Raw genomic sequence first — 25167 nt, forward strand, 5'->3', positions numbered from 1 at the left:
TAGGTGGTGCAATGGCAAAGTATGTCTCCATTGTGGTTTGTGATGGATTCCCGTCCAATGATTATAGCACCCCAAAATGGCTCTGGCACTGAAAGACATGGACCATCATTCACCCTCCAAACACAATTTCACACGCTGACAATCTGTTATAATTCTTCTCAAGTGAACACTTTGGTGAGTATAAAGAGACAGCGCTGTTTATCAAAGTCCAACCAAAAGGTACAGTAACTATACAAATTAAATGTAAAATAACACTATAATCTATTGAATAAACAACAATTAGAAAAGTTATTGATAGCTTTATTAAAATTATTTCCTCAAGATGGCAACAGCTCATCTGAAGAAGCAGAAGAAAATGTGTTCTCCTCCACAGTATTGCACACAATTACGCCTCGCACAAGGCTAATGGTACTGCAGTGCTATTTTTAATCTCTTCAAAAAATAGAAGCCAGTATAGAAAATATGACATCTTAACATCTTTCAGTAGTTCTTTTTTTATAAATAGATTCAGATCATGTTGTCCTCGGATCACACGTATATACAGAGCATTAGGACAAATCAAATGTACCTACACAGCCTACACAGTATAGACAGTTCTCCACAAACCTTGGATTGATGAGCAAACCAAAACCAACCATTGTGACACATTCATTCCAACCTCGACACGACAAAAACAAATGTAGTGTGACTCTATATGTGACTAAAATAAATCAACTCAAATCACTGACCCTAACATAGGGACATTCCCAGCTCAGTCTCCCTACGTAAATACATTTGACTATAAAATAATGGAAAATAATAAATCAATATTACAGCACCTTAAAGCAGCACTACTGTATGTAACCGTTTTTAACAACTATATAACATTATGTCCCACAAATGATAGTTGCATGTTTAAGCAATAACAATCATCCGTCCATAAATGTATAGACTCAGGGGGGGTCCCTGCTAAGGGCTTACTTTACGACCACTGTATGTATAGGGGAGACAGAGTTTCATCCCAGCATTTGCAAAGGCACCAAGGCAGAGCTGCCAGTCAGAGCGAAGACTGGCCAATCACAGCGCTTCCTCGCCAGACATGCTTGCAGAGACTGTTGGGTAATGAAGTCAAAGATGTTCTCTGCCGGCCTGGGACGTGACTCAGCGCTCCAGGCACCTTGGCTGGTAATCCAGTCTGGCAGTGTGCTGCGGGTTCGATTCCCGACGGCCTTTACTGCATGTCACTCCTACCCATCTCTCTCCCCATTTCCTGTCTGCCTACTGTCTATCCCTCCATAAAAAATATAAAATAAAGGCGAAAGCCACACAAAAAAACTGGTTATGTGTGTCCAAAGTGGTCCACTGATACCCCAGACTACGTAGTGCCGCTTTAAGAAATTTTACTTTTACCATCAATGCTATATGTATTTACCCTGTCTCTGATCAACCATAACTATGGGATTCTACACAATCAAATTAAAATGTACAGCAACTGACCATCAGAGCAAGAGGGGATAATTAGAATAAATGCATAAATAAAGACATTATGTCCTGTGCAGTCTTTTTTCAGTGGTGTCATTGAAGTACATGTAGTATTTAATGCAGTGGTTCTCAACCTTTTCAGGTCCGTCTGTCTCCGTCCCCGTCCCGTCCCCCTTAGTGTGGAGCCCCAAAAACTAACCATGTTTGAACTGGGGACCCCCCAGCCTGATAAGTAAGGATCTTTAGGAGTTACATTACATTTAGTTTGAGTCGGTTCCACAGATACCAATAAAAATGTTTGCCCTTTTCATATATTATTTGATAATTTGGCCAATGTTTGACCAGATGGTATAGTACAGTTTGTTGATTAGTTTTGATGCAGTCTTTTTTTTTTCCTCTAGGTCTTAAAAGTCCTTAAATATTCACTTCACTGTGATCTGGGGTAACCTGACTTACTCCACCAGATGGTGGCAGTATTGAGTCGTCGTCGTCCCCCCCCCCCCTCCCCCCCAGGTTGAGAACCACTGTGTTTAAGGTGAATGACAACACTTCAGGCTAAATTATACTCAGTCAACAGATATAATATTGGCCGACAGAAAAGGCAGATTCAAATCTAGTGTACCATTACCATTTGAACCCTAGCACGTTCTTATTCTGGGCCTGTCATAATAGAACATTCAGCAAAAACAGGCAAACATCTGGTGAAAATAGGCCTTTTGTTCTGCTATTTTCGCTTAACAGATTTGGTACAGAGGGAGAAAACAAGGGGAGGGCCCCCGAGAACAGACACCTAGGGGTCCCTGATCGACAAAGTATAGGGTTTGGGTGTTACGCGTAGTGCATAGAAATGATATGAGATGAATATTACATACAGTGCTTCAGTGCATACAGTAGATTCAACTCAGCATCGAGATTTTGAAGTATGGAACCGAGGAAAGAAGTTCCGACATCGTCATGAAATGAAAGAGCTTGTCCTTTACGAAGACCGGAAGTTCTGTTGGGCCAAAGCAATGACTCGCCAGTGATGAAATGACCACAGCACCTCATCAACGGAACGGAAAGCTCTCTAAACGTTAAGGCTTCATTTAGCAAGGTTTTACAAACTAAACAGGACATTTAAAGTTGACATCAAACTAGTTTTGCGTCGTCAAGAGATTTCTGGGGATCACCACCTATCGGGCAGGTCCAAAGTGGGGTCCAGGGACCCTCGGTTCCTCTAGGGGGATCTGCAACTCTACCTGGGTACAAATGGAACCAAATAGACCCCTTATGGGGTACATTTGGTTCCATTTGTACAGTCTCAGAGCTATGGGGTCCTTTGACTCTCAAGGAAATCAGGTGATAGCAAAAAATCAGACACCAGTCACTTGTCGTATCTCCATTTTTGGCCAGAATGCTATTTTCAACGGACCCCAAGTAGGGAATGGATGGTCGCGCTGATTAATTTTCTTCCGCGGAAGCACAGAGGAAACCTCCTGTGTTTATGATCGGGGGATCGTTAGATCTGCCGTTTAGTGTGTAGATCTTTGAATGTATATATATTTGTATAGGCCTATATAACTAAAAACTTTGCTTCTGGGGGTCCCTGGGACAAAATATTTTGAAATGGGGGTCCGCGGATGACAAATGCATATATTATTTTGGGCGTACTTTACATGAAAGAGTTTGAGCAACAAATATCCTGATAGCTGGCTGTAATCAGAAGCTTTTCTACGTCTTTCACCCAAAACAACATCTGAGAATTTAAGACATTTGGTCAACATGACTGGTGTCAGCCAGCCAGCAAAGTTTTCACCTTCACTTTTTGAAGTTGACGCCACAAAGCGCTGTGAAATGGTTTGGCCTGGCTAGAGGGCGCCACTGAGGCACATGAGCACCAACACGTGTAGCGTGAGCAGGTAGGCCAGGAAGAAGTAGCGGGAGCGCGCACGAGTGGTCAGCTGCTTGGAGCAATACAAGCTCCTCCCCCGTACCCAACGGCGACAAGCCAGAAGGCCGCCTTTCACCTGGGAGGAAACACACACACACACACACAATAAAGGGGGTGCAATAAAGCACTTTATCATTGGAGCGCTTCTATCAACAATGTAATCATGAACAACATTCAGTATAACCCGAGGTGCGATGGTTCCCTCTCCATAAGTCTACATGTTTAGGTGTGACAGTACAGTATGGTGTAGCAGCAAACCTTGCGTGTGATCAGGGGCTGGTTGGGGTTGAGGATGAGAGCCTCCCACTCATCCTCTGTTTCCATCTGGATGCTGTAGTCCTGTTGACTGCCCCTGGAGGGACTGGAACCAGCACTGTAACACACACCGGACAGGTGAGAGTAGGAGCAAAGATTGCTCGGTAGACAGAGAGCTTTGCCTTGCGTTTTGGACATCGAACATTGGAACATCAATGCCTCTTAGGCTGTGTAATATATTTAGCCATTTTTGAAGAAGACTACAACTGACAATATTTTCTCCATGATTTCAGTTTGTTTTAGTGTGATTTGTAAATTCACAATACAGTTTGTTTTGGTTTTGTTAACACTAGGAAGTCTGAAAAAATTTCACTCCTACTCAGTCTGGCTATTTCGGCCAAATCGACCGATCTCCCCCACTGGGGGAATCTCCCCCACTGTCTAAAGATCTTCACAGTTCACACCTCCCTCTCCAGCTGGAGACGACATTGTTGTCTGCACGCACGCACGCACGCACGCACGCACGCACTTTTCTTTTTTTCTTCCATTAGAGTTATATATAGTCATTTTTATATAGAGGGGGAAACATTATAGTGCCAAAGAATCGTGTGCCAAAGAATCGCATCGGGTCAAACAGACCATGCAAACGAAAAAGCATGTTGTTTTCGATTGGTCCTAGAATGTCTTTGTCCTCAGGTTTCACGCTCTGATCACCGCCCATTAGCGTGCTTGTGTGTTTGTAAACACAGAATTATTCTACATGGCTATAGTATGGAGGAGCATTTGGGTTATACTTTAGTTAGCTAGCTGTCTGTGTGTTGTGTGTTCTTTTTTTCCCCTCCACCCCTTTTCTTTAAATCATAACTCGCTAAATTTTTGCTCATTTAAAAAAAATCAAAATACCATGTAAACTATGAAATTTGGGCTTTCATTTGGTATATAGATTGGTTGTGTAGGCCCTCTCTACGAAACGGTATCAAGCGAAAAGGAAATGTCGGGAAATCGGTTTATTAGTATAAAATATTAGATATCAAATACGGCCGTTAGCACTGTTAATTCAACATCCGGTGAGGGGAGGATACGGATCGTGTATGTATTGTGTATGGAAATCAGTGCATACAGTGGGTGGGCTTTAGACCGGATGTAAGCCTTGCACACTAAATAGAAAAATATAGGCTACAGTCTGCAGCCTGGTGATAGAAAAAATAAACTCCACACGTGAAATGCCACTGTTGAGGAGAAACCCCAGCTCAGCTGCCGTTTATAACATCGCGCAGTTATTGAATTCATGAACATTTACATGCCTCCCTGAGAGGGAGAGAGAGAGAAAAAGGAAAGTTCCACGGGTCTGGTCGCTTGCAGAAAGGTTTACAGATAAAGAAGGACGGACAGGCTGAACTCTTTTGACTGACAAAGAGCTGGCGATATTTAGCCTATACCAGAATAGGCTGTGGGACAAATTAATCCACAGCAGCAGGCCTACATACGGGCCGTTATTTGCAAACTTAATCAGCCTCAGCCCTCATTTATATTATTATATGCATGTTCACCGTGTTGAGTTTGCAGATCTCCGCACACCTCACAACAGCAGCAGCAGTTGAGAGAGGGAGAGAGAGGAGAAAAAAGAAATAGCCTTGCGTGCAGGCAGACTTGCAGATCAGTTCCACGTCGCTTGCAGAAAGAACTGTTCTTTTGACTGACAAAACATTTAGAGGTTCGGGAGGTCTATCTGGTTGGAATGATTTCAAACACTTTTTATTTTGTATCGCGCATCGGCAAGCATTCTCGCTTCATGGAAAGTAAATCGGTAAGTCGGTCGAGTCTAACCGAGCATTCAATAACATCCCACCCTCATCATGGATAATAATCATTGTATTCATATTCCTATTATCTTATCAAAATAATAAACAAATTCCAAGTTAATTAACCAGCCAAACTTATATGATTTAATTCGTTGGATATGGAATGCAGGCTTGAACAATGCCGTCTCCAGCTGGCGGAGGTGTGAAGATCATTAGACGAGTGGGGGAGAAGGGGGGACGGCGGTCGATTGGGCCAAAATAGCCAGACTGAGTAGGAGATATATGCCTAAAATCATATTTACAAAACGTTTCAAATGGGAAAAAAACAGAGATGATTTCAATCGAATATTTAGACAAAGTCATGCAAGGGGAACGTTCTCTGGACTCCATGGGCTAAGAAAATAAACGTTTAAATCTCAAATTCGGTCAGAACGGCTGCTCCGACGTCCTAGTGTTAAACAAACAAAAAAACGGTTTAGTTCACTATAGTGGGTGTGTGCGTTAGTCCCCACAGGAAACTGCGGAGAAAAGGTCTTGATTCCACGGAGAACTTTCCTAATTCAGCAGAGAACAATCCTTGATTCTGCGGCTTAGTTAATATTCCACAGACATTACCTAAAATTACCAGTTATCAAGCTATTTTTTTTTATAAGTAAAATCTTTCATGAAATAGATACAATTAATTGTAATTATGGATGAGTCATAATAATCAAATATTCCAATAATATTTTTTGGGGATTGATTATTATTATTCATATTTTAATTATTTGTTTTGGTTGCCAAGGTTGTCATTCAAACTCTGCCCACAGTAACTACAATTTAGACTAGAGGACATGGATTCAGATTCAGTAGGAACCATTTACATAGATTCCATTTCAGAAGGAACAAGTGACCGAGTGACCCGTTGCCTTTACGAGGAAAAACGGGGGCATCCGACTATTCCACGGACATTCTACTATTCCGCGGAGGGTCGAGAATTCCACAGACGGCTTTGAAATCAGCTGTAAATTCTGCGATCGCGGATTCCTGTGGGGACTAGTGTGTGTGTGTGTGTGTCCTCTGACCTGGTAGTGTGGTCCCCCGACAGACCCAGAGCTTCCTCTGCTGCCTCTCTCCTGGACCTCTCCTCTGACAGAGACTGTTCAAGCTCCATCAAGCTGAACACACAATTTACAACATAGGCAGTCACTCTTAATCCTGAGCTACTTAAGTCCCACGCCTACTCCAGTTTTTAGGTGATAACCTACTCATCTTTTAGGTGATGGTGGTTAGTAAAAATCACACCTGTGTGAAGTGAGGGGCGCTAATATATTAAAGTGTTCTCATGTTGATTAGGTGATGTAATGGCGATGTAAAACAAACAGTGCCAACACAAACATTAAATTCTCTTTATTGTTAATGGCATTTAATGTTTGTGTTAGTGACAAGATACATTTTCCCTTCATTGTCAATGGTGTTTTTAAAACAAACATTGAACCAGTGACGTAGACTCCGTGGGGGCGGCGGGGCTCGAGCCCCCATGAAGAATTAGACCTGAATATATCATTACTCTATGGAATATATTCGCCCTCGGTCCGTCCCGTTTGTACCACGCCAGGTTGCGCCGCGACCGTTCGCGCAATTCTCGTCTTTATCTAATCATGGCGCTCTAACCATCCAAGTCTGAATGCACCTTAACACTTATTTTGTCCTGGCCCGGGGGCAGGGGGGTGGTGGGGGGGTCTACCGCGTTGCCTGTCCTATTGTAGGCTACACATGCAGATCAGGCATTCAAATGCTGGTGGCTTGTTTTCACCTGCCAGGTAGGGTATGCATAGTACTCTAGTCTGTACTCTGCAATATGCTACTTGTTCACAACATGACTCAGTGCAATCATGACATTTAAACATGCTCTTCTGTTCATAATCTAAACACTGGCGCGCGCACACACACACACACACACACACACACACACACACACACACACACACACACACACACACACACACACACACACACACACACACACACACACACACACACACACACACACACACACACACACACACACACACACACACACACACACACACACACACACACACACACACACACACACACACACACACACACTCTCCCCCTCTCTCTCACCGGTCTCTAAACTGGGAGGAATCAGTGGTTTCCATGGTGATGGGATGGCTGCTCTTCTCCTGGGGGGCTCCTGGTGCCACCTCAGCACTCACTCCCCCCTGCTGGTGGAACACAACATTGCAACGCACCTCAACACACCATCCATGTTTATTCTATCTGACTGTCTAGCTGAATTCCAATACCCCAAATCTCGGTCACTCCAGCATGGCGGTGTTGCGGTGAAATTGGTGACCTGCTGAAATATGGGTTCAAGTGTGTGTCCGGAGGTATAAATCATTGTGTAGCAGAGTTCAACCTAGTGGAAGTTAGGCCACATATTTAAAGTCCTCCATGTTAGTTATGTGAAGTCCACAAGATAGTCACATATTTCATCATGTTACCAATTTCACCGTAACACCAACATGCTGGAGTGGCCGACTGTGAGTGGGGTATTGGAATCTGTCTGTCTGTCTCTCTTCCTTCCTTGAGTCCAAATGTGTCCCGACCCACTGTTTGGGAAACAGTGTTCCAGTTAGTACCTGTCCTGGCAGCTGGCAGGACAGGTACATAGAGTCAGTACAGTACCTATACATACATATGATATAAGTACTGTGTTCAGTCAGTCAGTATAGTACCTGTCCTGGCAGCTGGCTCTCCAGCCAGTGGCAGCGGGTCTGGGTGTCCCTCAGGGTCTGGGAGACGGCTCTGAGCTGGCCTGCAACGCTGCCTTTCTCCTCCACCGTCTGCTGCATCTGCATGGTGAGCACAATTGAGCACAATTTATAGCATTCAGCAGACACTCAGCAATTTACAGTAAGCAAGAACACCACAAAGTAATACATCAAATATATAAATAGTCATCTAAGATCATAAGTAAACTAAGAAACTAACAGAGTAGAATAAGAGTAGAATATCTGTACAATGAAACCGTGAGTATACACTATAGAATGTTGTGTCTAGATAATATGCTATCTAAAAGTTACAATTCATCTGAATGGTGAGCACACAACAGCAGCAACAAGGACAAGTTAAAATGCAGATGCTCTTAATCGAGAGCGAGTTACAGTAATACATTATTACGAGGTAATACATCAATGGATAGAAATAGTAATCTCTATATCAAGGTCCACCCTGAATTGTAGGTACAAGTACAACGCCGGGACAACGCTCCAGACGTCCCAAACTCTTCTCCCTTCTGGCTCCAAAACTGTGGAATGCACTTCCCATTGCAGTCAGAACTGCAGCATTCACTCCCAATCTTCCGCCGTAGTCTGAAAACCCACCTTTTCAGACTCCATCATGGCCCATAGCACTTACCCTACCCCCTTAGATAGCATTTATGTAGACAGCATTTGATACAGATTTATAGCATGTTATGTAGACAGCACTATACTTGCATTGTACTGTATGTAGCCATAGCACGTCATAGTACATATGTATAGCATAGTATAGTATATATGTATAGTTTAATTATATAGATATTCTACTGTTACTTTCTTAGATTATGCATGTTTCATGAGAAATGCTTTTTATGTGATTTTATGTGATGTATGATGCTTTTTTGTTCTTGCTTAATGTAAGTCGCTCTGGATTAAGACTTAAGAGTGTCTGCTAAATGCCTAAATTGTAAATTGTAGGTATTTAGTTTGGGTCGGTACCTTGGGGGACCCCCCCACCCTGTAGGTACATGGTGTGAACTGGTCGGTACCTTGGGGGACCCCCCCACCCTGTAGGTACATGGTGTGAACTGGTCGGTACCTTGGGGGACCCCCCCACCCTGTAGGTACATGGTGTGAACTGGTCGGTACCTTGGGGGACCCCCCCACCCTGTAGGTACATGGTGTGAACTGGTCGGTACCTTGGGGGACCCCCCCACCCTGTAGGTACATGGTGTGAACTCGTTGGTACCTTGGGGGACCCCCCCACCCTGTAGGTACATGGTGTGAACTGGTCGGTACCTTGGGGGACCCCCCCACCCTGTAGGTACATGGTGTGAACTGGTCGGTACCTTGGGGGACCCCCCCACCCTGTAGGTACATGGTGTGAACTCGTTGGTACCTTGTTGTTGAGCTGTTGGTAGAGCTGGTCTCTCTGTTGGATCTCATAGAGGCAGCGCTGTAGGTCACTGTGCAGTTTGACCCGTTCCGCTTGGAACCGAGCTACCAGCTGTTCCAAACCAGTCTGACCTGACGAAGCCATGGTCTCCTGACACACACACACACACACACACACACACACACACTTAGTCGACTCAATATCAAAATTTTAGTCTTTTTAGTATTAAGCATGCTTAAAGCATGCTTTCTACTAACACATCGAGTAACACACAGGCTGACTGGCAGCCCAGAGGCATGCAGGCAGTGGTGCGCCACGCGTTTATAGGCTACATAAACGCTGCTGCCGCCTATCAAAAGGCTTTGTATTTACACCAAGGTTTTACATTCACCATCGCTGATGAGCAAGGCTTTGAAGGCGAGGACTCGAGGAGGGAGCACTTGCTCATTGTAGGAACTCATATATGGCTCTGCATCAATGTAATAAACATACTGTATGCGTTGTGAGCCATGATGTCATACGTTTTGTAGATTCACCGTTTTGCCTGTTTACATGGAGACGGGAGGAAACAGCGTATTCAAAGATTTCCACTCTGGAAGGTATTTTCACTTTGTTGCATTTTCACCCCCCGAAGATGCTGTTCTCATCTAAAGGGACAGCAGCAAACGATACTTTATTTTGCCATTTTCTATGAGCACCGTCCTCGTGTAAAGGGGGTGTTAGTGTAGTGCTAGTCGACCAAATATCAAAATCTTAGTCTTTTAGTCTTAGTCAACAAAATTAAAACTGACATGCACGCACGCGCATCAATGTGTAATGTGTATCATTTTCATATGGATAAACGCACCTTGACAGGTTGTCCAGTCTTCATCTCTACAGCCTGCCGTTGTAGAGTTTTACATTCACTATGCAGCATGTTTCTGTCAGCCCTGTCAAACACAAGAAGGTGTCACACACTTCAATTGGTGCACAATGAATATGACGACATCATAGGATTCAAAACATCAACAGGATCACATTTGTAGAATCGGCCTCAGGTCTTAAGAGGTTAACCCATTTTGGTCCGGAACCCTTTTTGGTGTTGTAAGCATTATGTTATGCTTTGGCTATTGAAAATTGTAGCTTGTAGATCTGCTATTTTTTTTTAATCGTGAAAATGTGGTGAAAATCTTTGAATATATATTCTTTCAGAGCGAACATTTTAACTCAAATCTTTGCTTCTGGGGGGCGTCCCTGGAACAACATATCTTCCACAGCCAAATACAGATAATTCTGGGGGTCCTTGACATGAAAAAGGTTGAGAACAACTGAGTTCAGCCAGTTCTGCCTGGTACCTAGTGACATCCTTACCTGAGTTCAGCCAGTTCTGCCTGGTACCTAGTGACATCCGTCTCAGTCTGCAGCCTGTGAGCTTCAGCCTCCTGCAAGGCTCTCTGTAGAGCCTCCACCTGATGCTTCATCTTCTGCAAACACATCAAACAACATTAGTTAGCATTTTTTTGTAAAAGTTAAGATTTGTAAAAGTTAAGATTGTTAAGATCGAAGATTACAAATGTGTCAAAATATTTTATAAATAGACAATCTACGTATAAGCTCAGCTGAACTTAAATTATTTAGTTTCAAACACTGTTGATAAGACATCAAACTCCACAGTCCACACGCTTTCAAAATATCTCAAATGAAAGTTTTTCAATGACATCAGCATTCCAACAAAAAGTGCCACGCATGCAGGCCAAAGTAAACACCTTCTGACTAGACCAACATAAAGTGTCACGCATGCAGGCCAAAGCAAAGACGTTCTGACTAGACCATGCTGCCTTCATACCCCTGAAGCGCCTCACACACAAGTCACATGTGGTGACTTACCAGCCCATCTCTGTGTTTCTGGGAGGCATCAGCACTGCTTCTATTAGACTCTTCTGGCCCTGGACCACCTGACCCCTGCCTGGACTCCACCACTCTTTTGTTGGCCGCCAGCTCATCCATCAACCTGTCACGGTCGTTCTGGAGGCTGGCCATGGACCTAGAGAAGGCCGACACCTGCCTGCTGTATGCGTCGTTCTCCAGCACCAACTGTGTCATCTCCTTTTCCTTTTCCGTCACAGTCTTGGCCAGCTCGTCCACCAACTTGGTCAACTCTGACTGGGCGTGTTTGCTCTCGAGGGCTGTCATTTTATGAACAAGGATTTGTCTCTCTTTAGTCGACGCAGCCAGCTCTGAAGTGGCATCGTGGAGGTGGCGCTCAACCTTGGTCATGGCCACCTGAGTCTCTCGCAGTTCCTCGTCGTATCTGTTCCGCAGGATCTTGAAGTCTTCGATGAGCTGGTCGCGGTCATTCTGCAGCGCGGCCATGGCTCTGCCCAGAGACTCGTTTTGGGCCTGCATGTCTTTGCCTCTGCTCGTGGCCTCGGATAAGAGTTGCTCTGCTTGAAGAAGGTCCTTTGCCAATTCTGCCACCCTTTGATCTGCGGTTTCCCGTTGGTTCCTCATTAGGTCTGATGCTCGCTCAAATGCTTCCAACTCAATGTTGCTTTTATCCTCAGCATCTGCCAGCCTTTTGTACGTCTCATTTTCCAGAAGCTGCAGCTTCTCCTTTAGGTCGTCTGAAGACACTTTCTGGGCAAAGAGCTTTTGCTGGAGATCGTTGCATTCGGCAGCTTTGGCCATCACAGCTTCCTGCAAGTCAGCGATCACTTTGCCTTTGTTTGTTTCAGCTCTCTCCGTTTTCAGAGCCAACGTGTCTGCCTCAAGTTTTGAGACCTGAGCTTTGAGCGTATAAGTCTCTGCCTTTAAGGTGTTGCTCGCTTCCTCCTCCTTATGGAGTTGAAAGAGGCACTCTGTGTGCTGCTTCTCAACTGCTGCCTTTTGGTTTTCCAGGGTTTTGATCATGTCCTGCTGCTTCTTAAGTAGCTCCTTCAACTGGTTGTCTTTTAGGGACAGAACTTGATTCAAGTCCTCTCTGTATCGAACGAGCTGTGCCTTGAGCATTGCATTCTCAGAGTTGAGATCATCCATCTGATGTAGAAGTTTCTTTATTTCATATTTAAGGCCTTTGGTTGCATCAAGTTCCCCTGCTGCTGGGTCATTTCTAGAGCTCAACTCTATCTGATTCCTTGCTTCAAGCAGTCTGTATTCAGACATCAACTGCTCCCTTTCTGTCTGCAAAGACACCATAGAATTCCTCAGAGTATCCATTTGAACTGAAATGCGCTCCTTCTCCTGAACAGTTCTGTCTAATTTATTCTGTAGATTTTTTAACTTGGTCTCAAACCCCCGTAACTCTTTGTCAGCCTTTTCTCTTTCATAATATACTGCGGTAAGCCTGACCTCATAGTTTGCTACTTGGGCGTGATGGTTAGCTTGAAGTTGTTCTAGATAGCCTGAAAGCTGCCCATCTCGAGAGGACAGCAAGGAGGAGATCTCAGAATCTTTGTTCTGAAGGAGTGATTTCAAATGCAGACAAATGGCCTGCTGCTTCTCAAAGTCAACTTGAAGTTTGTCATGGTGAGACTGTGAAAGCAGTAGTTGTGCTTCCATGTCTGAGTTAATGTTCTCTAGCTGCTGGAGATTAAACTGCATCTGTGATGCAGCATCCTCGGTATCAGCAAGGTCTCTGCTCAGAGCACTTCTCTCTCGTTCTATACTGTCTACTTGTACTCTCAGCTCTTTAAGCTGTGCATTCATAAGCTCCACAGTTTGAGTCAGTTCGGTATTGCTGGCATTCATCACATATAACTGTCTCTGGTGTGCAGCCGCAGCTACCGAGTATTCATTAAGAGCCCTTTCTAGCCTTCCCTTGATTTCTCGTAGCCCGTCCGTCTCCTTTTCCTTCAACCTCATGTCTCCAAGGAATCTTTTGATGACAAAGCCTTGCTCCAAGAGCTGGTTGTCCTTCTCATGCAAAGCGTTTTGGAACAAGACGTCCCATTGTTGTGACGTATCTGCCCCCTGAGGGGTGGAAGACAGAGCAGATAGCTTCACTGCATTGGTCTCAGCCTGTCTCTTCAGAGTGTTAATCTGCAGATCTTGGGAGTCTATTTTCTGTATCAGTTCAGCGACTGCTTGTCTCTCTTGTTCTTTTAAATACTGAAGCTCATCTATCTGTTGCTGTAGAATCTGATTCTCTATCTGAATGTTTTCCTGCTGCTCATCTACATTCTGAGGCACATTGATTCTCTCAGTAACATCCTCACGTCCAGAAATACTCTTCTGGGATATATCTGAGACCAGTTGGTCTCTTTCAGACTGAATAACCACTATGGTTTCTGTAGCCTCCTTAAGGAGATTCTTCTGCGTACTCAGATCAGCTTCAAGTTGTTTATTTCTTTCTACTAAAGCAGCGATCTTCTCTGAACTTTGTTTTAGTTGTTTTTCCAGCTGTTCACAGGCAGACTGCAAGGTTTTTTCAGACGTCTCCAAATCTAAGATCAATTCTTGGTATTTGATGCAGTCGTGCTGCAGCTGATTTAATTCCATGTGTTTTTCTTTAAGCAGTTCTCGCAGTTCCTTTTTCACGTTTGTGGAGCCCTCGTTCCCAACCTTAACAATTTTTAGTTTTTCCTCAAATTCCTTGACTAATTTCAGCTGAAATTGTTCCTTTTCTTGGCAAACCTGAATTGACCTCGCTTTGCTAGCTACCAGTTTTGAGGAGAGTTGTACATTTTGGGTTTGCAGAAGATTAACCGACTCAGTCAATTCATCAATTCTTTCTGAGTTTTTGAGTGTCACAGTTTCCAAATATTCTTTTTCATTTTTCACTTTGACTGATATTTCTTGTACATTTTCAAGCTCCTCTTGCAAAAGGGACTTGTCATCCTCCAAGATCCTAACCTTTTCATTAAGGCTAATAGTCTCTTGGCTGTGCTTGTTGATGATGTCTTGGAGCTCTTTAATTACATTGATTTTCTCTCCTAATTGCACTTCAAGATCATTCTGTAACTGCTGAAATCTTGCAGACAGATTTTCCTTTTCCTTTTGCAACAAATCAATGATTTCTGGTTGGGCACCAAGTTCTGTTTTCTGGGCCTCAATCTGGGCAGTCAATGAGTTATTCAAATTGAGTGCTTTGTCAAGTTTACGTTGCATATTGTCCTCACAGGATTTTGTTTCAAAATGCAACTCTTCTAATGAACAGGAAGTGTCACTAAGCTTCCCTTTCAGGTATTTATTTTCTGTCTGGATCTCCGTAAGCCTCTCTCGAAGTTCCTCTGATGATTTGTTAAGATTGTGGATCTCAGCTTCCATCTGTTGATTTCTAAATGTCAGCTCATCGACTGTGATGTTCTGCTTTTCATCGAACCCCATTAAGTCTTGTTTCATTTTAAGGTTCTTCAATTCTAGCTCCTCAATCTTCTGCTGCTGTCCTTCAGGAATTGTGTGCAATTTCTCGTTCAGTCGGTCGTTCTCTTCCTCAACCTCTCTGGCATGCTTCTCCAGGCTATCTTGCGCTGCCTCGAGTTTGTGTACTTTGAAGAGTGCGTCCTGCCGTTCTCTTTTGACCGCCTCTAAAAGCTGTCTCATCTTATCCATTTCACTGCTCACATTTTCATATGCTTGTAAAAGGGACTCGTATTCCTGTTTCAACTCGGCATGCTTTGACTTCCACTCAGACAACTCCTCTGTTTCAGAGTCCTTAAGTGACTCAAGCTGGCATGAAAATGCTTGCTTCTGCTGAGTGATATTTTCTATTGTCTGTTTGAGGCTTTCACAGGCTGCAGATAAGTTGTGGTTATCGTTGAATATGCGTTCAACTTCTGTCTCGAGTTTGTCCTTCTCCATGGTTAATGAGGATACAGCACTTACCAGATCTACGTTTTTCCGCTTCAACTCGGACACGGATAGTTCCACATCCAGTGACTCGGCCACCTTTTGTTCAATTTTTGCTGCAAGCGATTCCAATTTCTCTTTGAGTGTAGCGTTTTCCTTCAAGAGGTCTTTCCTAGAAATCAAAGCTGCGTGGAGCTTCTTAGTTAAGAGAGCCAGTTTGCTTTGGTTTTCATGGTCATGCATTTTGGTACCATCCTCCCGAGACTTCTGCTGCAGGTCAGCAACATCCACCCTCATCTTCTCCATGGCCACTTCATGCAGATGAATCTGCCGCTGCAGCTGTTGCTCAAGGGCAGCGATGAGTTCTTCCTTTTCTGAGACTAGAGACTGAGTCCCCAATAAGGCATCGTGTTCCTCCTTCAGATTAATTTCAAGTTCTTTAGAGCACGCAAGGAGCGACTGAGCCTCCTCTTTCCCAATGTCTTCCTGCTGTAAATATCCCTCATGCATTCCAGGAGTAATTTGTTGCATCTGTTGATTTAGTTCTTCAGCCTCCCGTAGTTGAACATTCAATTTGGAAACCTCATCTCTTAGCTGGTCGACAAATCTGAAAGAGTCTTCTTTTTCTTGCTGTAACAATTCGATATGTAACTTGTTACTTTCTTTCTCAGCACAGTGCTGCTCTGCCTTTTCTAGTCCCTTGGCCGAAATATGCCTTTCCTCATCGAGTTGCTTCCGGTTTTCTGCTAGCGTGTTTTGGATGCTTTGTATTTCTGAGGATTTTTGGGAAACAGAAGCCAGTGCTGTGTCAAGCTCTACTTTCATCACATCAATTTGTTCCAAAAGAGACTTATTTTCTTGAATCAAAATCTTAATATTTTGTTCCAACTCGTGATGTTGAGCATCCATATTATTATTTAATTCTTCCATAGCAGTCTGTGAAATTCTTAACTGGCATTGCAAAGCCATGTTGTCATCCATTAGTGTTTGCTTCTCCTGTTGAACTTGCTGAAATCTTTGTGCTAGTTCTTTTGTGTTGCCTTTTAGCTTTCTACAAGCTTCAGCTAAGTCCTCCTCAACAATGTTTAGCTTTGAATTCAATGCCTGTGACATGTGATCCAATGCAACAAGGGCCTCGGAACACATATTCTCTAAATTAGACTTGGCGGTTTCAAGTTCTGTTTGTAGGATCAGGAGAGAGTGGTGCTGATTCTCTTTCTCAGTAAGCTCCGTTTTCAAATTGTGCAGATTTGTATTTGTCTCCTCCACTTGTCGTCTTAAACTATCCATTTCATCGAACTGAGACAAAGAAGCCTTGCGGATGTCCTCCAGTTCCTTGACCTTCTCATCAGACTTCATCTGGACAGCATTTAGCTCATTGGTCTGCTGACAGTGTTGTTCTACAAGGGTCTTGTAGTCATCCTTCAATTTAGACAGCTCTTTGATTAGCTTCTTTTCAGTTTCTTGCGATTTCTTCATCATTTCCTTACGTGCTAGCAAAGCAGCATGCGTCTTTTTCTGCAGCAATGCCTTTTCTTGTTTTATCTGTGACAACTCATTTTCTAAGTCAACTGCAGCAACGGTGATAGCGATGTCGGTCTTTGAAACATCTTGCCCTTTTGTCAACTTGTTTTGCAGCTCTGACAATTTGTGCATCATGTCACGTCTATCATGTTCAAAGGCATCCTCCCTCTCAGAAACAGAGGACCTCAATTGCTCAACGAGTGTGCTCTTTTCATCAAGTATATGAAGTGTTTCTGCCAAGCTCACTTCCCTTTCATTTAATGTGGTTTGCAAAATGTCTTTTTTTTCCTGTAAATGTTCAAGGGTACCATTTAGTACCTCCTTGTCCTGTTGTAGTGCTGCAATAATTAGGCTATTTTCTGAATGCTTGGCAGATGTTTTACTTTGTAATGATTCCCGCTCAACTGTAATTTCTGCAATAGATTGAATCATTTCATTTAGTTCTAGTTTGAGACCTTCTCTCTCCTTCTTTAGTTCATCTTTCTCAGTGATTGTCTTTTCAAGAATAATATTTTTGTCTTGGTAATCTTTTACAGCGGCTCGAGTTTGTGACGTAATTTCTTCCAACTTCTCCTGTAAAACTGACACTGCAGTTACATTATTCACGCCCTCCTCTTTTTGCACTTCCATCTTTTTCAAAAGATCCTTCCTGACAAGGAGAGCAGCTTGAAGCTTCTTTTTCAGTGCTTCTTTTTCCTTAAACAATTTGGCAAAGTCACCTTTCAAATCGCTATTTTCCTCACTCAGCTTGCAATTCTCTACAGTCTTGGTTTCAATTTCACTTTGACAGAGTGAAATACGCTGTTCTAACTGCTGGGAAATATCCTCAAGCCGTATCACTGAGGTTCTGTTTATATTCTCTGTACTTTCAAATTGTGCAATTAGATTATTCTTTTCTTCAGTGAGTTTTGTTCTTTCACTCGAGACAGATTCCATGAGTTGGGCAATGGATGAATCCTTGTCTCTTAACTGCTGGCTGAGTCCAGTGAGTAATTCCTTCTGCTGACTTATTTGAATGCTCATACAACTCATTTGATCATTTTGTGATTGCACTGTGTTATGTAGAGATGATTGTTCAACAGCTGCCTCTTTCAGTTTCTCTGATTCAGTCTGGAGCTGTGCTTGCAAATGATCAACCTGTTCTTGTAAGAGAGTGATCTGCTGACACTTGTCACGATGACTTGTCTGTGCTTCATTAAGGCTGTACTCTGACTCTTGCAACTGCAAACCCCCCTTTAACAATGCATCTCTCAAAGAGTTCAATTCGGCCAGATGCCTTTCCTGTAACTGTTTTACCATGGCCTGTTTTTCTTCATCTACGGCAATTAATTTCTGAGACATGGTTTGTGACATAACCAACAAATCCTCATCAGTGCGCTTTTTGTCTGCATTAAGTCTCTGTAACTCATTTTCCATAGTTTGTAGAGCCTGTCGAAAATTAATGTTCTCGCTATCTTTTTCCTGGACAGAAACCAGTATCTTTTCAAGTTGGACCCTAGATGATGATGCCTCCAACTCTTTTGTCTTAAGCTGACCAGAACCCTGCCTGATTGCTGAGGCTGCCTCTTCTAACTTCTCCTGCAAACTATCCAAGTCTTGTTTCAGTGCACTGACCTTACAATCTTTGGACTTCATTTCATTCTCAACACTTTTCAACCGTTCTGCAAGGAGATTCTTATCTTGTGTTTCTCTATCGAGAACTAAAAGCCACTCTTTCTCAGAGTCCTGTAGAATGTGCTCTATTTTCTGAATGTTTGCTTTCAATCCGGTGATTTCTTCACCTTTGACACTAACCTCAGCTTGAAGTCTCTCCTTCTCGGTCATCATTTTCTCCATGATTTCATTGACGTTGCTGGTCTGCTGCAGCGCCTGAAGCTGCAGACGCTCCTCGGATGTCCGGATGTGATGCTCGTGTCTTCTCCTCTGCTCATCCTTCTCTGCGACAAGCTTTTCCATTTCCTGTTGCAGGTGTGCTTTTTCACTGCCGGCTGTGTGCACGTGCATTTGGTGTTCTTGCTTCAAGAAACTAACCTCCTCATTTAGCCTCTTATTTTGATCCTTCAGTTTCTGCAGTTCTGAAACTAAATTTGCCGTGCTTTTAGCTTGGGCTGTGTACTGGTTGTTAATTGCATGAAGCGCCATCTCTCTCTGCTCGAGGTTTTCTGTCAGTGCGTTCATCTGTGCTGCCACTTGAAGATGTTGTGACTTCAGTCGTTCTATTTCCACGGTCATTGACGACACACTTGTATGATGACTAGCAAAGGCTTCTTCTTTTTGCTTGGAAACACTTGAGTTGAGCGCTTGAGTTTTCTGAAGCTCGTGATTGGTCAACAACAACTCTTTTCTCAGAGTCTCTGTAGCACCCTCTGCTGCATGGAGTACAACACTGTTGTCGTCGAGGGCTTTACGAAGATCGGACACCTCATCAGTCTTCTGTGAAAGCTGTTGCCTAACCTCCTGCAACTCCTCCAAGTGACTTGCATATTTTTCTTTAAGGCTGTCAAAGGCAATTTGCTTCTTTTGAAGGTTGCCCTTTAGCTTTACGAGAGATTCTTGCAACTGAGCCAGCTGCTCTTTCACACTCTCGCACTCTGCTTCTTTGGCTTGCAGCTTCGAATTGAGATGTTCATTGAGCGCAGACGTATTTTGAGATCGAATAATAAGCTGCTCTTTTTCCTTCAGTGTCTCTTTCAACATGTTAGACTCTGATGTCAGACTGTCAACTTGACCTCCAAGTGTTGAGATGGATTTTTCTAGGTCTGAAACTTGAGATCTTAGACTTGCATTATCGTCTGCTTGTTGTCTAAGCTGAACCTCCTGCTCGCTATGCCTACGATTACATTTATTCACTTCACTCTGTAGCCCCATAATTATCTCTGCATTTGAATCAAGCTGTTTTTCAAAATGTTTTTTCTCTGAACTAAAGTTTTCCTGGAGCTCATTCTCAACCTTCTGCAGCTGTGTGATGACCTCAAACTGTTTGCTTGTCTGACCTTCAACTTCAACTGACTTGGTCTGCAACTGCTGAATGAGACTCTCCTGCACTCTCAGGGATGTATCCTTTTCTTGTACTGTCAGGCAAAGACTCTCTTTATCTGAACATGTTGCTTTGAGTTCTTGTACCAAATTAGACACCTGGTTGTTCCTGTCGCAGACTTCTGTCTTGAGAATTGCTATTTCTTCAAGGGCCTTGGATTGTTCCGTCATTGATTTCTTCAGTTCAGATGTTAAGTTGGTAATTTCAATCTCCATCTTTGCAACATTGTTATTCATCACACAAAGTTGATTGCTGAGAGATAACACTGATTCATTTCGTTTAGTCAGCTCGTCATTCTGGCTTTTTAAGTCTTGCGTTTGTTTGCTCAAAGCTTGTTCTTTTTCTGCCATTTGCTGGCTCAGCTGTGAAAACTCTGCCCTGAGTGATTCCTTCTCACCCTGCGTCTTGGACAGAAGGTCTTTCTGTAGCATGACTTCCTTCTGATATAAGCTGCAGTCCTCTGCTTTCTGAAGAAACATTGTGTCTTTCTCCATAAGCCCTGACTTAAGGGCAGACCCCTGTTCCTGAAGAAGAGACACTGTCTCCTGCAGTTCCACCAGTTGTGCCTGCTGGGCTTCCGAACGGGCACCTTGTTCTGACAGAAGCTTCTCTTTCTCAGTCACAGAACTGGTGAGTCTCTTTACTTGTGCTTGCAAACTGTCAAGTTGCTCTTGTAAAACCGCAGCTTGCTCTTCCCTCTCCCTTACTGCTCTAGAGAGATTAATACATTCTGTAGTTTTCTCCATCAACTTCTCAGAGACGGTCTGTTTGCTGGTCTCAAGGACAGTGTTTAATTCCCCTATCACTATGGTAAGCTGTTCTTTGTCTATCAATAGGCCTTCAATTATTTTACGATTTTCCAAGTGTTGCATTTCAAAGCCAGAAACCTTCTCTCGCAATGAATTCCTCTCTGCGGTTATCTCTGAAAGTGAGTCAGCCTTTTGTGCCAATTCCTCCTGTAGTCGCTGCTTATGTTCCGTTAGACTGTTCACCTTCAAGTTCAAACCAGAATTCTGTTCAAGAGCCACTTTGAGCCTCTCAGCAAGGTCAGACGAAAGATGTATTTGCTGAGCAAGCTCCTTTTCTCTGATTTCATAGGCAGCACGAAGTTGGTGGTTTTGCTCGGTGAGTGCCTGGATGTGATTATGTAGGACAGCCGTGTCTGCTTGCTTCTGCTCGAGGTCCTGTCTCATTTTGGTGTTCTCTCTGACACATTCCTCTAATCTTGTATTCATCTCTGCCTTTTCAGACTCAAGCTTTACAGCACTTTCCTCCATGACAGCTCGCTGACCACTAAGCAATATCACTGACTCGTTGAGCTTATTCAGTTCATTCTTGTAGTTTTGACATTCCTGTGTCACACTTTTGAACACTGCTTCTCTCTCTTGAGTTTGGTGATAGAGTTGTGAGCGTTCGTTCTGCAAGGTGCTGTACTCGTCCTCTCTCTGTTTCAGCATTATATCCTTCTCAAGAAGCCCAGATTTTATGGTGCATGCCTGTTCCTGAAGCAGAGACAGTGTTTCCTGAAGTTGCATTTGTTGACTTTGCTTGGACTCCACTTCTGCTCGGAGGTCAGTGACGATGCGCTCCTTTTCTTCCATGCTGTGCTGGAGCTGTTCGACCTGAGAATTCATGTTTTCAGCTTGCTTTTGTAGTCGTGTCACCTTCTCCTCCTCCTCCATGAGCAACTGACTAAGATTACTACATTCATTCGTTTTTTCTAGGAGAGTTTCTGAGATGGATTGTGCACTTTGTTCAAGAGTTCTGTTTAGTTGATTAGTTCTAGTGCACAACTCCTGCTTGTCTTGTTGCAGCCCTGCGATAAGTTTTGTATTTTCTGAATGCTGCATTTCTAAGGCAGATAATTTACTTTGCAACGATTCTCGCTCAATCGTAATTTCTGCAATAGATTCCATCCTTTCCGTTAGGTCCAGTTGAAGTCTCTGATTTTCTTCTGTAATGGAATTTACTTGTGTCTCTAGACTATTGTTTAGTTGGAGAGTAGTTGTCACTTTTTCGTTGAGCTGCTCAACATTCTGCTTTTGCAATTGAATCTCCCCAGTCAATTTCTCGAGGCTTTCTTGTAATTGCTGTTTTTCAGTCTTCATGTTTTTACAGAGGTTCTTGAGTTTTGAGATGTTTTCTGATTTATTTTTTATTTCTTTACCCAGATTAGCATTTTTTTCATCTCTGGCTTTCAATTCCCTGGTAAATTTCAGCCTCTCATCCTCATACTCTTCCTGGTTGGTCTTCAGTTTTTGTTCCAAAGACTCTATGGTTTCTTGCTTTTCTTGCATTGACTTCTTTATAAGTGCTTGGCTCCCTAAGTTTTCCTCCAACAGTTTGGAGAGCTTCTGGACATCCTCTGTATATTTTTCCACCTCTGCAATAAGCCTGTTCTGTTCCTCCTTGAACGACTTAAGTTCTTTCTCATGCGTCTGCTCTTTATCGCAAAGCTGCTCTTGTAGGGTCTTGTTCAATTGTTGCTTGTCCTTCAGCTGCGAGCGCAGTCCTTCTGCTTCCTGTTGTAGCTTCTGGGTGGACAGTGTCAACTGCTCCTTCAGGGAGGAGATCTGTGTTTCACATTCAGAGAGATGATTGCGATGGTTGACGCTCTCTTTCTGGACCTCCTCGCGCAGAGCATGGATGGTTTTCTTATCCTCCTTTGCCCGCTTGGTCAGCTCTGCCAGCACAGCCGCTTTCGAGTCCCGTTCATCTTTGTCCGCGCTCGTTTCGGACTCGGCGTCCTTGAGCTTTTCCACCAACTCTGTTATCTTCTCGTTCAGACCTTCGTGGTCTGAGTCCTGAGACTCCCGCATGACCTTAGCCTCCCTCTCAGCTTTGCTCAAGGCACCTTCGATTCGAATCAGGTCCTCCTCTTTGAGCTTGATGTCCTGTTTCAGAGCCGTGATCTGCTCCATGTACTCCGTCAGGTTAGCGCAGAGCATGATTATCTCCCTCTCCCTCTCGAGCAGGACATCCTTGAGACAGTCAATCTCCCGTTCGCAGCTCTGAAGGTCGTGGATGAGCTGTGCTCGCTCCTCCAGGTGGGTGCTGTTCAGTTTGTCCAGCTCGTCGTTCGTGTGGTCCAACTCCGTTTGGAGGCTTTCTACAGAGACCTCTTGCTTCTGTGTCTACAAAAGTGGAGAAGAAACATAAATGGTCATACATTGTGTGATGAAAAAGTACATACTGTTTAAACATGAGTATTAACCAGGTTAAGACTAACATTCAGCTAAAATAGCTGATCTACAACCTCACAAAGGTTATTGTGCAAGCTTGTAGATTTGTTGTCGATGAACACTTGTGTTGTCAGTCAACAAATATACTTAGTCGGTCAACAAAGTATATAGGGTTTCATTTGTTAAGTGAAAGTACATTATTCTACTCACCATTAATGGAATTATTAGACAATTGAGTCTGAATAGGAACGTACCTTCTCTCTCATCACAACAAGCTTCTGTGTGAGGTCTGCGACGTCTGTCTTCAGTTCAGAACACTGTTTCTCAAAAGCACTGCAATTCTTTGAAACTTCCAAAAGCTAAAAAAAAAAAAAAATACAATCAAAATCAACAATATATTTACTGTATCATTCATTCAAATTATTTAATACTGTAGATAAACTACAAAGGCTCACATTGTGTTCAGTTTGTAACAGCTTGTCCGCCACTTCTTTGTGCAGATTCTCCTTGTACGTAATGGAGTCCCTGAGGCTGTTGATGAGCTCCAGTTTCTCGGACGTCTTGGCTAATGTATTCTCCTTCTCAATGAGAGAGCTCTCCAGGCACTCTTGTGTGTCAGTCAGTCTGGAAATCAAGAGGAACAGCAGGATAGGTTTACAACTTGGCCTTTTTTTGCATTGTGTTTTAGGCCCCGTTTAAACTACGGTATCTAGAGACAAATAAAATGTCAGATGTGACATCCGTGTAGACGACAACAGCATTTCCAGGGGTTGAAAACACAAAAAAGTTAAACCCCGTTACAGAGTGGAGTTTTTTTTAACGCTCCGCCTCATGTCTCCATGTAAACAGGAAATACAGGGGAAACGGCAAAACATGTGACATCATGGTTCTACGCATGCATGGCTGGCTTATCTGGCAGCGGGTCACACCGCCACCTGGCATGCACTACAGCGTTTTCAATCACTGTAGAATAGAAAGTGAGAATGTGACACCACTTTATCATTTTCTGTTCTTACTGTGTAAACGTGGGCTTAGATATCCGTTATTGAAGCTTTTCTTCATCCATCGCTGCCAGATTTTTGGGTCAATAGCCTATGTCCCTCACTTTACAAGTATATTTTTTTAATGACAAACCGATTATTTAGATTATGCAACGACGGCCAAAACTATTTTCACAATGTTTGACTCTTTCCTATTATTATACAATTTGGCCAATGTTTAACCAGTTTTTATAGTATAGTTTGCCGATTACTTTGGATGCAGTATTGTTTCGTTTTTTTGTTTTACAAAAATTATGGAAAAATGATGGTCAAAAGGATGAGAACCATTGCACTAGCTGGTGCTGGTTATTGCCATCCCCTGTGACCCCAAACGACTCCCAGAGAGTTCAGTTTGAAAGATGACCTCACCCTTGGAGCTGTTGGTTCAGACTGGTCACCAGCAGCATGTGCTTCTCTGCATCTCTGCTCTGTTGAGCTCGTACACTGGCCAGCTGGCTCTGCAGCCTCTCTGACTCGCTCTGCAGTCACAGGTGAAGAAAGGATAAATACAGGGAGATAAAACACTGTCAAACTAATGGATAGTCACTCTCACTGCACACAGATAAGAGGTGAATGAGAGCCTAAAAAAAAAAACTGTCCTTTTTTCTCTATAGGCCTAATGAAAAACAAAAATGCTTATTATGCTCAGCTCATAATAAATACACAGTCCAGCTAATGTATTCATTGCACCCAGTGAATGAGTGAGTGACAAAATGCATTCCCCTGCTTACCAAAGGAGTCCTTGTTGGGTCCATGTGTTTATTAACCATATGAACCCTAGCGTCCCTGATCTGGTCATGTCTGGGCATGATCTAGGCATAACATTCCGTGTGTGCAAAAAATAGGCCAACATTCGGCAGAAATAGCACATCTATGAGATCACAACACATCGCAACGTGATGTGTTGTGTGAGCTTGTAGATCGGCTATGTTCTGCAAAGACATTTAGAGTAGAAGGAAACAGAGTATAGTATACCGTACACACCTCAAAGACAGCGGCCAATGAA

The 25167-nt window shown here is 43.3% G+C and overlaps 1 protein-coding gene across 4 annotated transcripts in view; it reads right to left on the reverse strand.

Annotated features, from left to right (window-relative positions):
* Window positions 1-283: 283 nt before the first annotated feature.
* LOC308314323 (uncharacterized protein) overlaps window positions 284-25167 on the reverse strand; it is a gene marked incomplete at its 3' end in the record, with an annotated part of 54113 nt that continues 29229 nt past the window's right edge. For 2 of the 4 annotated variants that reach the window (XM_080761894.1, XM_080761891.1), the window contains exons 18-29: window positions 24531-24640; window positions 23577-23745; window positions 23376-23480; window positions 11479-23073; window positions 10963-11075; window positions 10460-10541; window positions 9616-9762; window positions 8193-8309; window positions 7579-7679; window positions 6513-6605; window positions 3650-3764; window positions 284-3467 (exon numbers count right to left, since the gene is read on the reverse strand). In XM_080761894.1, coding sequence (XP_080618020.1) covers window positions 3309-3467; window positions 3650-3764; window positions 6513-6605; window positions 7579-7679; window positions 8193-8309; window positions 9616-9762; window positions 10460-10541; window positions 10963-11075; window positions 11479-23073; window positions 23376-23480; window positions 23577-23745; window positions 24531-24640 — 12906 coding nt within the window. The remainder of the gene's footprint in view (window positions 3468-3649; window positions 3765-6512; window positions 6606-7578; window positions 7680-8192; window positions 8310-9615; window positions 9763-10459; window positions 10542-10962; window positions 11076-11478; window positions 23074-23375; window positions 23481-23576; window positions 23746-24530; window positions 24641-25167) is intronic. The other 2 variants (XM_080761892.1, XM_080761893.1) reach the window with 2 other exon arrangements.

This window comes from Protomyctophum bolini (assembly GCF_963924005.1).
Source record: "Protomyctophum bolini genome assembly, chromosome: 1".
In the NCBI taxonomy this organism is placed as follows: domain Eukaryota; kingdom Metazoa; phylum Chordata; class Actinopteri; order Myctophiformes; family Myctophidae; genus Protomyctophum; species Protomyctophum bolini.